This window comes from Homalodisca vitripennis, unplaced genomic scaffold, assembly GCF_021130785.1.
Source record: "Homalodisca vitripennis isolate AUS2020 unplaced genomic scaffold, UT_GWSS_2.1 ScUCBcl_3725;HRSCAF=9439, whole genome shotgun sequence".
In the NCBI taxonomy this organism is placed as follows: domain Eukaryota; kingdom Metazoa; phylum Arthropoda; class Insecta; order Hemiptera; family Cicadellidae; genus Homalodisca; species Homalodisca vitripennis.
The window spans coordinates 28,128-44,485 of NW_025779830.1; the positions used below are offsets into that span (position 1 = coordinate 28,128).

The following is a 16,358-nucleotide window of genomic DNA, read 5'->3' on the forward strand; positions in this document are numbered from 1 at the left end:
AAATATGAAAAAGCTTCAACATTACTATTAATACTGGGGACGGATTTTTGACTCGAAAATTAAATTCAGACACCTATTCGCGACTTAGGCCTTCTCTCTTTACAACATTTACATAATATTCTCTTACTCACTATCACAACGGTCTCTCTCTTTATACTATTACCGAACTACATACATACATATATATGGCTTAAAACCAAAACACACCCAAGTTAAAATATCAAAACACACAATTACAAAAGAAAAACTTAGGATCTCTACAAGAAGAAATAAAAACATGTCATGAATAACAGAAAATGAAAGAAACTTAACACTATAGACTACCTAGTTCTTACTAAGGTCAAAGGACCAGTCTCCCTTAGGCTAACAAATTCTTAAGATCTAAGATTACTAGACATTCAAACGTCTACAACCATTATGGACATCCCATTACGACATTACAACAAATACATTGGCATCGCAATAGCGACAATACAATATGTGATTGAAATTAAGCTAACAGGGTGACTGTCGAAAATGTTATTTTTTTTTTTTTTTTTTTTTTTTTTTTTTTTTTGTTTTGTTTTGCCACTCTGGGTTAGTGCACTTCATGTACCCTTAAAAGAAAACCAATTATAACAAAGTAATTGTTCCAGGCACATGTATCATAATTTGGAACGCTACTCCCTCATTCTTGGATAAGCCTCATGAGATTTCACTTGGGGCCGGTTGCCTCGGTCACCCCTAATTTTGAAAGTCACCCGGACTGGTCCCTTGTAAAAGATACAGTAAAATAGGAAATTCAGTAATTGTAAACTTAACACTAAATGGAGCTGCTCATCAGGCTTACATAGAATTTCTATCAAGCTGCTAAGGCACCAACCAACAATTACTGAAACTCTATTCCTTAAGGGCCCTGTGAAAAGACTTAAAACTAGTGGCTGGATAGCCGTTACACTGTAAATGCGTGGGGGGACTCTGGAAGGCGGTTCACAAACCATCATTTAGTTTTATAGGCATAACGTTGACGTTCTTCCGAACAAACAACGACAGGAGGACACTGTCCCCATACTCCTCAAATCCTCTCAAACTCACAAAAGAATATCAACACAGAAAAAAAAGAAAAACTACAACTACAATATTCCGCCCCCCACGCTTGGTATTTAAGGGCATTTGTGGACCTGGGGCACCCCATGGTTTTCACCTCGCTTACCCCTGGGAGCGGGGAAGCTCACCGATACCTTCCTCCTACTGGCCTTTACATTCTAATGGTGCCTTAGAGCTTCTAACAAGTCTAACCCCATTTCAACTTACATGTGACACAAAAATTCCTTAAATAACAGTTAAATTTTCAGTGAATACATAAAATATGAATAAACACAGGGGTTAATACCCTGCCTACTATGTTAATACAATTCTGCAGACCTGGTAAAGACATTTTTTCTGTCTTGCTAATGGGGTCCGGAAAATCCCTTAGCAAGACACTCTCAAAGGCGTTATTACTGGAATGCCACTTCATTTTAAATTTAGGAAAGTTATTCGAGCTGTTTCAGTGTATCTATAGTCCGGTTGGGGAGTTGAAAGGAGAGGGTATTTGGGTTTAGGGGTGCCGGCTTTACCTTCCCATAGATACCAGTTTGACTCGAGCATTCTTGATCCTCTTAGGATATGCTATTTACTTTAATAGAATGTTCAAGGAATTATAGTAACTCTGCCATTACCAGTCTGCGTTAACATACATACACAAGTCAAAACCAAGTGGTCAGCATACAGAGAACATCAACAAACATATTAGGGGATCCCCAATCACTCTTCCACCATGTCTCTACGACTAAGAATCCAGAAGCACTCGTTCAGTCTCGACACAGGTTGATCTCCGGTTTTTTTTTTCAAAGTAATACACATACACACATCCCGATGAAGTCGTAAGTTTGCAACTAATTTCACACTTACTTAAAGTGTCCAGGGCCCAACTTTCCACTCCTTGTTAGATTAACGTACGGTCAGTTTGACGTCAGTTGCGGTTCGTGGGGTTGACATACTCCCACTCTGGTCTCGATCAATTTCGCCTTGATCAGCATCCGATCTAGGAACAGTGCGTACAGTCTCCTCGAGGGTCTGGAGAGGCGACTCTGTCTGGGCGGCCTGCGGATGCTGTGTGCTACCTCCCAGGGCGGCGCGGAGCAGGTCGGCAACTCGCACCCTCCATCTTAGCAACAGAACAACAACAATTAACACCACAACAAGAGACGTACCACTAAACGTTGCATACTTGATAACCATCCGTCTGTGATAGTGGGACCTAAGTAATTGTACTGTACCCTCTAGGGAATATTCTTTAACACTTAGGGTGCCCAGCTGATCATCTAGTCCCTGCAGGACTTTCAAAGTTTCATTTACATCATGTACCAGTAAGCTGTATTCTTCACTACTGTACATCCCATCAACTTCTGGGAAAAGAATCTTTCCAAATTCACTCGAATACGAGGAGCTGCCGATAAATCGGGCAGGCACCCTATAGCCATCAGCAATCAGATCACATCTGTCTTGCTTCGGTATTTCACCCTCACCTTTCAGGGTGATCGCACTTACATTCAGGTTTGCATCACGCCCAAAACAATTTAATATAACTCGTGTTTCTTTTGATGTGGCGTAGAGCCAGCGGGTAGGTGTTCTAATTAGAACGGGGGACTGTAAGCCAGATATCAACTTTCTACTACATAACGTTACGTGCTCTTTCATTAATAAATCTACTACACAGTTGGGTCGTTTGTAGACGCTTAATAAGGCGTCTGACAACGGACACACCGTGAGTTTGCCAAATTTACATTCCCTTGCAAAGATTTCTGGTGAATAAACTGAATAAGTCTGCCTGTCTTTACTAATCACAAGTTTTTGATCTGCCACTTCCCATTTCACCCACTTTGCGAGTGAAGGGTCGTAAACGGGATAAACTATCACATTGAAAGTTTCAAACAACTGATTATCATTTTTCAGGGGTAGCTTAATTAATACCCTCAATTGAGAATTCGTTACATATGATTGTATTGTGGCAAATTTGTAGAAATTATGCAAATTCTCTAATTTTACATCTAAAAACAATTTTACTGGAGGTGGTATTACGTTTTCCACGGAAGTCAGGACCTTCAAGAACTGATGGGGAGGCAACAGGTTACTGGTCATTTTTCCGGCAGCTAGATCCTCAATGGCCAGGTGAAGCCTGGCCATCCTCTGGACAGCTAGATTAATAGCATCTTTAACCTCCGAAAGGGCTGAGTTCAGCTTCAAATACTGAAAAAGGGTTCTCAACTGGTTGGCATATATAAGTTCTCTGATATAATTACGGGCCATAGTTATGTGCATCACCTCGTGATATTCTTTTATGGTAGAGATAATTTTGTTTATTGCTCTAGAATGGTTGGAAATTTCCGATTGCATATTACCTAAAACGGTTATTTGGTCTTTAGTGTTATGGGAAAGGTCATCACTTAGATTTTCTATTTCATTTATCCTACTATTGGTTAATTCCAGATCACTATCCGTTGCAGTACCAAACAGAAATTTTAGTACCTGGCCTCCCGCATCGATTAAGCCTCGCTTTTGCCGAGTGCTAGATACTAAGGTAGTCAAGTCACTGGTTTGGCCGACGTAGTCTGCTACCAGCTGCTGCAAACCTACATACTCGTACCTGAATCCTGCTTCTAATCCTCGTACCGGAGAGTGCATGCTTACATTCCCCGCTAAGAGGTCTTGAAAGAACTCATCGTACTGACCTTTTACCTTGAATAGCAATATACTTAGGTTCTGGTTTTCCTCTTCTACTTCCGTGAAGTTGTACTGCATCACTATGGTCCAATGGCTGTCAGTGAGGAGCACATCTCCCTCCTTTTCGAAGACGACACCTCGGTGAAAACCCCAGGCGACTCCAAGCGTAAATAACATGCCGATTAGGCCTATAACAGAGGCAATGGTATTTTATACAGCAAAAATAAAGTTGACATCTCGCCTAATCCCGGGCTACGTAGCGACTAAACTACCGCTTATCTACCAAAGATAGATTCAAGATTCTAACAAAGTCTCCCAACCGCGCAGGTACACGCTTGTTTCTCTTTGGGCGCTGCAACTCATCAGAAGGTCCGGCGACCGCTGCTGGGTCCCTCGGAGCACCTGCTTGAACTTTTACGTCATCAATGTCTGGAGGTGGATCACCATTGACCTCTTCTTCTTCCTCGTCATCGTCGTCACCTAACCTGTCATCCTCCTCTCGAGGCCTAGGGTCGCTTAGATACTCAGCCTGTTGGGGAGGCACGGAAGCTCTTCCCAAGCAGGGCTTGATCCGGTTTACATGGACTGTCACCTCTCTTTTCCGGATTTTTAACACCACATTCAACGGGGACAGTACTTTAACTATTTTGTACGGTCCGTTCCATAATTTCGACAACTTTTTAACCCGATGCCTACCTATACTAGGCACGTGCAACAGGACCATCTGCCCTTCGTTGTAGTTCACTTCGCGAGCCTTCTTGTTGTATTGCTTCTCATAACGGCTGCGAGCTGCGATCTTCCGTTTCTCGGCAATTTCAAACGTTTCTCTGAGCTTACTTCGCAGGGTTTCCACATGATCATTGTAAAGATCATCGCTCTCGGTGATGGTCAGGTCAGCCTCCATGGGCATTTCCATCTTCCGACCAAAAACCATTTCAAACGGGGAAAACCCTGTCGACTCATGACCTTGGGAGTTGTATGCCATCGTGACGTAAGGGAGGTACTCATCCCAATCGGTCTGATGCCGATTTACAAAATGGCTCAACATACGCGCAATAGTCGAGTGCACTCTTTCTAAACGGCCGTTCGACTGAGGGTGGAATCCTGTAGTCTGTATCTTACGAACATGTAAGAACTTACAGAGCTGACTGATTAGATCAGAGGTAAAGTTCGCACCCTGGTCGGTAATAAGGATCTTTGGCACGCCAAACTTGGTTATCACACGCTGTACGAGAGCCCGCGCGACACTTTCTGCCGTTTGATCAGGTAACGGAATAAATTCGCAATATCGCGAGAAATGATCCATTACGCTTAAAATATACACGTTACGAGACTCACTAAGGGGCAACGGTCCCACTATGTCGGCTGCGATTACTTCAAATGGTTCTCGGGGTTCGTTGAAAACTTCTCCTAGGGGTGCTTTGATTTTTCCATAGTTTGTCCGCTGACTACAACTACGACACGTCCTAACGTAATCCAGTACGTCCTTATCCATCTTTCTCCACCAAAATTTCTGTCGTACCCGTTCCAATGTCTTTGCTACCCCGGCGTGTCCGGCGGTAGGCAAGTCATGATTCAACCGAATAACTTCCGGTACTAGGGATGCCGGTACTACGATCTTCTGCTCACCCGAACTCAGACGGTACAGGATCTTCTCCGGACTCATGCGAAAGCTCTTAGCCTGGCGCAAACCTTGCACTACTGGATCTTCTCGTTGTCGCGTCCTTAGTACGTCAAGGTCAACAATGGGGAGCACATCCTTTCTAATCGCTTGTACCGTCCGGCTGAGGCCATCTGCGTTGCTGTGCTTTTTACCGGCTTTGTGTTCTACGGTAAAATCGAATTCTGCTAACCTTAACGACCATCTCATCAGTCTACTGCTAGGGTCTTTAAGTGAAAGCATCCACTTTAGAGCAGCATGATCAGTAATGACTTTAAAAGGGCGGCCCAATAGGTAGCACCTGAAATACTTGGTACTCCAGACCAAGCTAAGCAGCTCACGCTCAGTGGTCGAGTAATTCTTTTCTGCCGGAAACAACGTCCTGGAGCAGTAGGCTACAGGGTGTTCCTCTCCATCTATCTCCTGCGATAGAACAGCTCCCAAGGCAAACATACTCGCATCCGTGGCCAATATAAAAGGTTTATTAAAGTCCGGGTACACTAGCACAGGTGCTGAGATCAATTTTTGTTTCAGCTGATCAAAGGCCTCCTGGCATTCGGGCGTCCATACAAATTCGTGGCCCTGTTTTGTTAATTCAAAAAGTGGTCGACCGATTGTAGCATAGCTGTCGATAAAACGGCGATAGTAACCAGAGAGGCCTAAGAATGACCTGACGTCTGTAACGGTCTTCGGCGCAGGAAAATCGCGCACAGCATTAACTTTGCCCGGATCCGGTCCTACCCCTTTCTTTGTTATAACGTGGCCAAGATAATTTACTTCGTCAACCGCAAAATTACACTTACTCAATTGAACCGTCAAATTTACCCCCTCCAATTTAGAGAATACCTCTCTTATGGCTTCCAGGTGAGAAGGCAGGTCTTTGGAGAATAGAACTATATCATCCAAATAGACAAGGCATTTTTCACCCTTCAACCCCATTAAAAACCGAGTCCATTAATCTTTGAAAGGTAGCGGGGGCGGTGCTTAACCCAAACGGCATGCGTTGGTACTCATAGTGCCCTCCCGGCACATTGAAGGCGGTCTTGGGCCTACTCTCTTCGTCGACTTGGATCTGATGGTACCCTGACCGAAGGTCTAAAGTGGTGAAAACCGTACAGCCACCCAACGAATCTAGGGTCTCCGTGATATTAGGGAGAGGGTACACATCGGGGGTAGTTACGGCGTTCAACCCCCTGTAATCAACGCAGAATCTCATCTTGGGTGTACCGTCCGGGGACTTTTTAGGCACTAGTACTACTGGCGAAGCCCATGGGCTCTGGCTAGGGACAATTATGCCCTTATCCAGCTGGTCTTGGATGAGACTGTCGAGCGTGGCCTTGTGATGGTGTGGTACGCGGTAGGCTTTCTTATAGATGGGCGCAACGTCCCCAGTTCGGATTATATGTTTGACAGCAGACGTACAACCAAGGGGTTGGTTGTCTCTGCAATCTAAAACATGGCCGAACTCTAGGAGGGTGGCTTTCAACTGAGCCCGTTCTTCTAATGAGAGATGGGCCAGCTTTGCATCTATGCACGCCTCCAACTCCGCCTCATCACACCGTTCAACTCTTCCGACTCTTACCTCCGCTACTTTATGGTTCAATATGACCTTATCCTTAATAAGTCGTGCTAAATTTAACTTCCCCTCCTCATTCAAATGCAGTCCGTGCCTCGTATTACCAGCGTCGGTTTAGTTTTCCTTTTAAATCCAAGAAATCAATTTTTCCCTTGCTTTGCTTCGTTAAATTTTGAACGATGGCCTTGAGGAGGCCATTCGCGTCACTCAGTTCAGCCTTAAGATCCGTGTCATAGCGATCAAATATGGAGAGCACGATGACATTGGCTTTCCATCCCGCCGGCAAGGTTACAAAAGCCTGCTGCAAGGTCAACGGATAAGGCATCGACTTATCTACATCATTTGTTCCTCCTATTACAACTACTGAGTCATTGGAAGTCAATTTGTTTAGCAAATTGCCTAATCTTGATGTTACGTGTTTCAATTTACCGTTAGGCAAAAAAAAAAACTTCTACTTCAACGTTTCCGGGCAGTCTCTCTGATAAAATACTCTGCAGGCCCCTACCATGGCTGTCGGCTAAAATTACCAATTTACGCCGATTAGAATGTTCATTCTCCACAGGATCAATATCACTAACAAGGGTCCCTAGTTTTAAATTTTTCACCAACGTGACTTCCTCAGCGCTCACATTCACGGTCTTGATCCAACAACAATTTTGTTTTATTTTTGTTAAAGTCCGGGCTATGTAGACGCCATGCATTATAAACTCACCGGGCTCAATCATCACTTCTGCGCCTTCCAACTCGTTTAGTTTTGTGGTAAGGCGACTAATTTTGACACGAACAACTTTTTCACAACGTGGTGGGATTTTGACCTCGTTGCAACAAAAACACATAACGCTGTGGCTTCGGCTGCTCGCTTCCGGAAGCACTGCGGTTGGGGTCCGGCACGGTTTCCCCTTTTCTTATGCGGTTCAGCCAAATGTCTTTTCCCGATAACCTGAGCACGCCGCGTTCTATACTAATCTCTCCGTTCCCTTGACCTAATATATCACAGCCCAGCACCGCTAAATAGCCTTTTGGCAGATTTCCCACTACAAAATCTCCTGGCACTTGAACTCCCGGTTTTAGGTTCAAGGCTACTCGCTGGCGACCATATGTTTTTAGTACCTTCCCAGAGATTCCTCTTAATACTACATCTGTTTTTAAAAGGTCGGCGGAGGAGGCTCCACGCTTCAATAAGGACACCTGCGCTCCTGTATCGATTAGAACTTTACCCTCCGCATTTTCAATCCGACCAATTGCCACTAACTCGTCAACAAGTTCGCGAACTACAGGCACTACTCTTATATCCTTTTGGGCGGTAACATTTTTTTTTGCGTTGTACCTGATCACTAATCTCGCCTTCGGAAGCTGTCGGTTGACAGCATCCTTTACTTGCGGGGTGTCATGGCGGCGCTCCCACTTACCCCGGCCTCGTTTCCCGAACGAGGGCCGTTTGCGTTCAGCCTAACATGACAATCTCGCTGTAAGTGGCCTACTTTATTACAGCGCCAGCATGCTAGCCTATCAAGGGGCGGCCTTTTCCTATTTTTACATTCTCTCGACATATGCCCTTTTTCGTGACAGTTGTAACAAGTTACGTCAGCCTCCCGAGTTGTTTGGAATATTTTTCTATCTGATTGAGGATGTGCAGCGTCGCTCGTTGGCCTACGCCTTACAGGTGTGTAAGCTAGGTCCGGCTCCATTACGTCGTGGTCCCTGTGCACATTGCGCTGTTCTACTGACCGGTAACGTCCCGCTTCTGCCTTTCGACCTAGTTTCCGTAGCTGCTCGATTGATGTAACATCAAACAAGGCTAACCTATCTTGTAGTTGGGAATTTAGATTGTGATACATTTGCCGCAGCCTGGTTTCTTCGGGCACATTGGTGGCCAGTCGCCCGTACAACCCTTCCATCGCCGCAATGAAGAGATCGATTGACTCGGTCTCCCCTTGCATGCGATTAAAAATCTCCCGCTGCAACCGGATGTCATGGTTGGGCGGCTGGAAGACTACTTCTAAGTCCTGACACAACTCTTCCCAGGTATTTATCCGGCCTATTGTGGATCGATACCACACTAGGGCTGATCCTGAGAACAAATCCACAGCGGACTCAAAAAGTTGGGTAGGAGTCACGCCCCTAGCTCTTCGGAGTTCTTCAACGCGTTGTAAGAATGCCCCCACGCTTTGTGACCTTCCGTCAAACATCAACCCCCATTTATAGACAGGCACGGCTCGGGTGCGTTGATACGAGTCGTGTGGCGCCGGTGGTATAGCGCTTGGACTGACCAGCGGTGCATGTTGGTCAGCCGGGCTTGGTGCTGAGTTTTCCACATTGGCTCGACTCGCCACCACGGGCGCGGTTACACGAGGCGGGTGCATTTGGTCAACTGCCGGCTCACTATCCATCAATTTCCCATCATTTTCACTCCTATTTTCCACCGCGCCCTTTTGCTCGGTAGCCGCATCACAAAAGCGTTTCGTCTCGTTTAATAAGTTTCGCTGGCGTTCCTCTTCCGCCTCGGTTGCTACTGGGATGCGTTGAATCCTGAGGTAGTTGTGCCATAAACGGGCCTGAAGCCGCTGGCCTTCCGTATCAGTATAGTCTCCCTCGTACTCGTCGATGGAGGTGGATAATCGATTCAGCTTGGCCTCGCAGGCCTCTAACTCCTCTTCCACGTCCAGAGATGCCAAAACAGCCGGGTCAACGGGCATGTTGGCTTTGACACATTTAGTCAACCGTTTCCGTAAGTCCTCTGCACTACCGGTCGTAAGTTGACCGCGGATTTTCAACTCGTATTGATTTTCTTCTTTTATCAAAAGGTAGGGATTCATGTTGATGGCCGATACTAGATTCCAAAGCGAAAAAGAACAAAACATCTACCGAACAGGCTAATCAATGTAATTGTTTCCTTCAAATTACAAAACGAGGTATATTCCCTAAGTCCCCATCAATAAAAAAAAATAAAGAAGATGAATTTATAAATCCCAATTAATTATTACTACGTCCGTCGGGGGCTCACACAACAAAGTCCGTACGTTGTCGGGTTTTAAGAGAAAATAATTAAAAATGAAAAAAAAAATTTAAAGTCCAATTAAAAGTTTACTAGGATGCTGTTAAGATTCCCAGCGCGAATTCCCAAAGTCCCATCGCGGCAAAAGTCTAATTAAATCCACATATTTAAATCTCAAAAGATCACAAGCCGTCTGTTAAAGATTTAAGGAAATTCCAACTTTTCTGAAAATTCGGCTAAGTCCTTAGCCCAAAAACACGATTATTTCCGAAAATTGGAATTGCACTATTCTTCCCCGCATACTAGGTGCGTCTACGTTGAATTATTCTAAGTCCAATCAATTTTCGTCGTTATACTAGGATTTATCTTCTTTCAAAAGTTTACAAGTCAAACCAGATACAATTAATTAATTATGGTACTTAATTCCTAAGGAGATCGGAGTTAATTGGGCCCTTTGACCTGATAGCAGAAGTAAGCCGGTGAAAAACTGACCTTTTAGCTACTTACTATTTCTTTTTTTTTCAATATTTACTTGCAATATTAAATTACATTAATTTTAAATCAATTTAATCAAGTTTTCACAATATAAGATCAATCTATAGTTATTATTTTTTTTTTTCCAATTGATTCCAATCAATGGCTTACTTCCACTAACGCCCAGGCGTTATCCAAGTCACTCATAGACCTCCTCCTTAATTTATGTGTATCGTTAATTCCACATGCAATTAAGACTAGGTTAATTTAAAAGCTTTTTATTTATTAGGTTAATGTGTTAATATATTCTACAAACACTTATTTTTCAATAAACTTATATTTTCAAACAACTGTCCCATTATTCATCACAATCACCATTACAATGTATAGCTTAAGATCGGTAGCCCCCTTCTATCTACAAGTAGTGCCGTCGCTGGCCGTATTTTTACAGCGTCAACAATGAAACGTATCTCATGCGCAGTTACACAGCCACCTCGAGCGTCACTTTCGCTCAACAACCACGGCCATCTCGATGCGTAGTCTAATTCTGTTATTAGCTATTACAGTTGAAATTAAAATAATGTAACTCACAAATTAATACTCCCCCGGTCTCCAGCAATAATTATAAGTTCATATACCGTTATAATTTTTTCCTCTCTCTCTCTAAAAAAAAACTCTTATGGTAAATAATTTTACACTACCTATTCCGCAATGTTCATTCACAAATCACGCCATTATGACGCGCACTTTACTCTAACAATGCGGAGAGGGGGGGGGGTCAGAACTTCTAACGTGGTTAATGACCGCCAGTAATTTCTATTACAATTATTCTAATTATTCCAAAACTTTCTAATAAATTGAAAAACTAGCTCTTTTCTCTACGGGACACAAAAATGTTTGTAAGATGAAATTGCAGTTAATTAGAGTGAAATATTTTCTTCAAAAGTGTTAGATTTGAATTTCGGAAAAATTTAATTAAGAAGATTAATGCTGAATTTATTAATTTAATCACTTACCTCGCATGTTGGTGACGTTCTTGCAGTCTGTACCAACCCCACACCTGACACCAGTTGTGGTAGGTTGACTTCGTTTGCCCAGTGGGAGGCGAAAGATCTTCTCTTGGGTTCGTGGCGAGGAAGGTTGTATAAACTTTCAAAATAAAACAACGGAGTCGAACCAATAAATGATTTATTAAAATTTAGCACACTCTTTGGATTAGATTAATAAAATAATTAGGTTTGATTAACACATAATTACAAATTTAGAATTTGGCTTCCGAAAAGTTAAAATATGGATAGAGAGAGAGAGAGGGGGAGAGGGCCTAAGTTAACGTCTGTCGCGTTCCGCACAAGTTAGCCGACTCTCCAAGCATCACCTCAGCATCGCCCGATCTTCCCGCCGCCAAGGCTCCGGACCAATCAGAGGGCGTTTCGTCTTAGGATGGTACTCTGAGAGGTGCTGCCGCCTAGGCGATTCATTTAGTAATTAACAAAGTACATGGTGCTTTTAGACTGCTCAAGGCCTGCGTACAACACAACTATTGCTGATTTCAGCGCATTCCGTACACGTGGCTGCGACAACACCGGCGTTGTCGCATCACCGCGGCTTCAATTTAATGCATATACAGGGTGTGGCAGAACTCCTGTCCCTTTCTTCTGAAGTGGCCTTAAGGCCTATATGTTTCTATATTAATCCGGATGGCACTTGATGTGTACGGCAGCATTGTTACATATTGTGGAGGTCTTACCAGTATAAAGGTGGTTAAGATAATCACTAAAGTAACAATAAGACATTCTCGTAGTATTAGGTTAAACTAATTTATTCGTTAAAATTTTGGGGCGTTAACACCGAGGTGTCACAGAATTATTCTTTTTAAGTTCAACACAAAAACTGAGCGATGGATGCTCAGATCTAAGCAGGCAAACTTGTAGTTACGTTCCTACCGTATGTTACTGTGAGGTTGCATGTACTTGTATAAGAAGAAAAGACGTGTTTTACAGTGTTTCAAAATTGTCGACTGGTAACACTGTAGTTTTACAGTTTTCATTTAACTTGACAATAATTGGACAAAGCAACCAAACAGTCAACGATAATTACGATTCATTGCTATTGTGATGTAATTTGTATCAATAAATAGGCGCAAAGAAATGTTTCAAGATTGTATCCCAACAATTGTATGTTTAATGATTTTTTATAGTAATGTCTTTTATATAAATTATGTAAGTAACTTGATGTATTTTCTTATGTAATTTTTAATGCTATTCATTTTATTATTACACTTTAAATTTACAATGTAAATAAGATTTTAACTGTTGTAAAGGTCTCTATTACACTGTTTTAATACAAGTTTGATTCGATTGCAAGCTGAATTATTATAGATTACAGAGTTAACTCAAGATTGAAAACGCTGTATTTGAAAAATTGTGAAGCGGAAATTTCTTATAAAGAGGAGCAAAATATTTAAGGAGGTCCATTAAGGAGACCATTTGCATTTTTAAAGCTGCTTCAGTTGTCCAATAAATACTCCCTGGCGCCTACCCTCCCCCTCTACCACCCTATCTATACGATCCCTTCTTATCTTTTCTACACCAATACTTAAAACTCCCTTAGGGGTAGCGAGACACAAGTGATTGCTCAATAATGCAGGAAAAGTATTTATTGGTGCTGGCTTTTAATTTTAGAGAAATTATTACAATGGAATGATTGATTGCGTATTATTTTTAGATTAACATATGATGTTGATATGTACTACCTTAGTCAACCTTTCTAGCACTACAAGACATTATTTCATACTTTATATACAGCAAATAATTAAGTTTTCCCAGTATTGAAATATTTTTAGTACAAGAGGAGTCTAGGAAAATATTTATTTTCGGAAATTACCTATGCCTTTCTTATGTCACTCGTGAGAACACAAATGTATACGTGGTCTTTCACTCACTGAAAGTCATGACGAGATAATAAAATTACTATATTTCTGAAATATGTGTTATTCATTATTCATTTTTCGCATATAAAAGACAACCTTGCCCATTATTTTACTTATTTTTAGAATCAAAGAATGTGTTAAGAGATTTAAATGAGGTGAAGATGATAGTTTTAATGTATATGATTTGGCATCAAAATGCATTAGTAGGATGTAAAAAGTTTAAATTTAAATAGCAATTGTCAACAAATAAAATAATCATACTCTTATAGAGAAATATCTACTTTATATAATTCATATTCATGGCGTATAGTTTCAATAATGCACAATTAAAAAACGAATTAACAAGTTATCTATATCTAAATAAGAAATTTAAAAAGAAAACCAGTGTTTATTTTTCTTGGACATAGAATTTGCTAATTAAAAGAATGATTATATTAAATGTAATTGATTGTTATTGAAAAAATATCCAACTTGCTGAATATTATAGTGAGAATTAGAAATAAGATCAATAATAAATAGTGTAATAAATAAACAGAACTTCATTCATAATATAATGAGCCCAACAACAACAACTATAAAGGTGAAAATTTAAATAAATATGTACAACTAAAAAAGAAAAATACCATTGTTGATATAAAGAACACATAAACAAAATACAAACGTTTTGATTATAATTACTTGAAAGAAACAACATAGCTTATGAATACAGATCAACCCATTTTTATTTGCTATCTTGAAACGCCCACTTATATAGAATACTTCGACTCAACTGGTAGTTTTATACTAAGGCAGATAAGTAGTGTGCTGTTGTTACCAATACTCGGATGAAGAGCAATCCAAAAGTTAAGTTATGATATTTCGGGTTAATACATATTAAGATTGAAAGATATATCAAAATTTTATAGTAGTACTATATCATAATACCAATTTTAGCCATTAGTATAATATAAGATATATTACACACATTTTTTAAAAATTCTCTTGAGATTATATAGAATAGTTTTGATGATCTCTCAATACAAATAGTGATTTTATTCGTATGAGGAGTCTTGAAACTAAGTTTGAAATACATGGTAAAAATTTTAATTGGTTACTTATCATTAATTTTAATATTCAGTATTGCATTCTCACTAAGATATAGCAATTATGTTTAATAACTTATGTCCTTAATTTACAACTGTTTTAACGTTTTTCACTTACGATATCTTTAAACATGTGCAATGGTAAAAAAGTAATAAAATTGTAAAATCAGTAGTAAATGTTTTATCCCATAATTTACTTAAGATCGACGAAAATCAACGTGACACAAAAATTTAAATTCACAACGTGTTTTTTCGCTTCCGACAGGATCAGATTTCAGCGGTAAATCTTGTTCACCAGCGCAGCGTACCTCGTCAAACATTTATCTTTCACAATCTCTCTAGTAACTCCAGGTATAGTTTCTAGAATAAAACATATTTCAGTCATAAAAATTGGTTTGTCTTATCGAAAAATAAAAATAATGTTTTAACAGTTAATTGATTTAATATACTTTATTTAAAATATACAAATGAATACCCTTTGTGGATTTTTACAACAGAAATTTAAGTTTAATTCTAGGTGCACATATAACAATCATTCTACAAAACATGAAATACGCGAGACAAACATAATTAATTCTAATATAGAACTTTCGATTTCCCTAATATGATGGCACCTATTTTTATATTTTAGAACAATGACTATTGTTAATAAATTGGAGCTAGCAAAATAAAAGTGTTGGATGTAGGGAATAACAAGTTGAGCTAACAACTAAGAAGTAGAAAAAATGGATATAGGGACTAACTAGTTCAGCTAACAGCTAAAAAGTAGAAAATATTGGATATAGGAAATAACTAGTTGAGGTAATAGTTATCTAGTGAGAAGGGCTTCAGTGGTCAAAGTGATTGATGGCTTTTTCACCTTCCAAGATTAGCTTTAAATTTTAATTTACTCCAAATTAATAGGGAAATGCCTATTTTATTGCTGAAAGGTAAAAGAATCAGGGTTGCAATTTATCCAAAATTATTGCATTAGACTTTTATTTGATTTGCTCAAATATGATTATATTACCTCTCTTTATATTTGCATATCAATATTAAAATTAATTGATTTGTGAAGCATAAGAATTTTGAATATGTTATAATCCATTCTTCAAAGTGGGTTTCCAAAATATTTTTTCAACGATTTAAAATTAATTTGTAACAATGGAAGCGAAAGATATACCCACAATGGATCGTCTATGCTGCGGATTCCATGTCAAATAACAGCAATATTTAATAAATCCTTCATTGTTACCGCATGCAGAAATTGGAAATTAAATTCCAGATAACATTAAATATTTGGAAAGCCGGGCATGGTTCAATTTAGCTTAGAAAAATCTCTTCTTGAATTGAATGACCGCGGTTGCCGAGACTAATGGTGTGGACATGTGTGTTAAGTGGGCGGAATGAACGATTGAATGAAATTGGTTTTAAAATATATGTTCTTTGTAATTTAATATATGTTATCATAAAAAGTAATATTTACGGATTTAAATTAATAAATCTTTTTACCGAAGTTATTTATTTGTTTTAATAGTTTGATTTTATTGAGGTTAAATGTAAGAAAGGACAATGTGGCCCTAATTTCGCCTCTGTACTCATGTAAACATAAAAAATTTATATTTATTATAGGCATAAATTAGATGAAATGTACATGAATTAGATTTTAGTTAGATACAAGAGTATTGCAGTCTAACTATGAGTATGTCAGATTGTTGGCATGCAATGAATTTAAACACGTGACTTCTTTTTAAACAAACACTTGACAGTATAGAGTGGAATAAAACGCAAATATTGGACTCTGATCTCTCACGTCTCTTATACCTCGTGTCTTGTTTGTGTCAATTTTGCCTGTCTAGTATGCCTTGTCTTTCTTAGAATTGTTCAAGCAACATTTTAGCGTAGCAGAGTTTTGTGTT

General features: G+C 39.9%; 1 protein-coding gene across 1 annotated transcript; it reads right to left on the reverse strand.

The window, feature by feature from the left end:
• Positions 1-882: 882 nt before the first annotated feature.
• Positions 883-11,623, reverse strand: LOC124372650. The gene is made up of 2 exons (XM_046831053.1): positions 11,466-11,623; positions 883-3,932 (listed from the first exon to the last, which is right to left on the reverse strand). The coding sequence occupies exons 1-2, from the start codon at positions 11,470-11,472 to the stop codon at positions 1,972-1,974; spliced, it is 1,968 nt and encodes a 655-aa protein (XP_046687009.1). The 5' UTR covers positions 11,473-11,623; the 3' UTR covers positions 883-1,971.
• Positions 11,624-16,358: the final 4,735 nt, after the last annotated feature.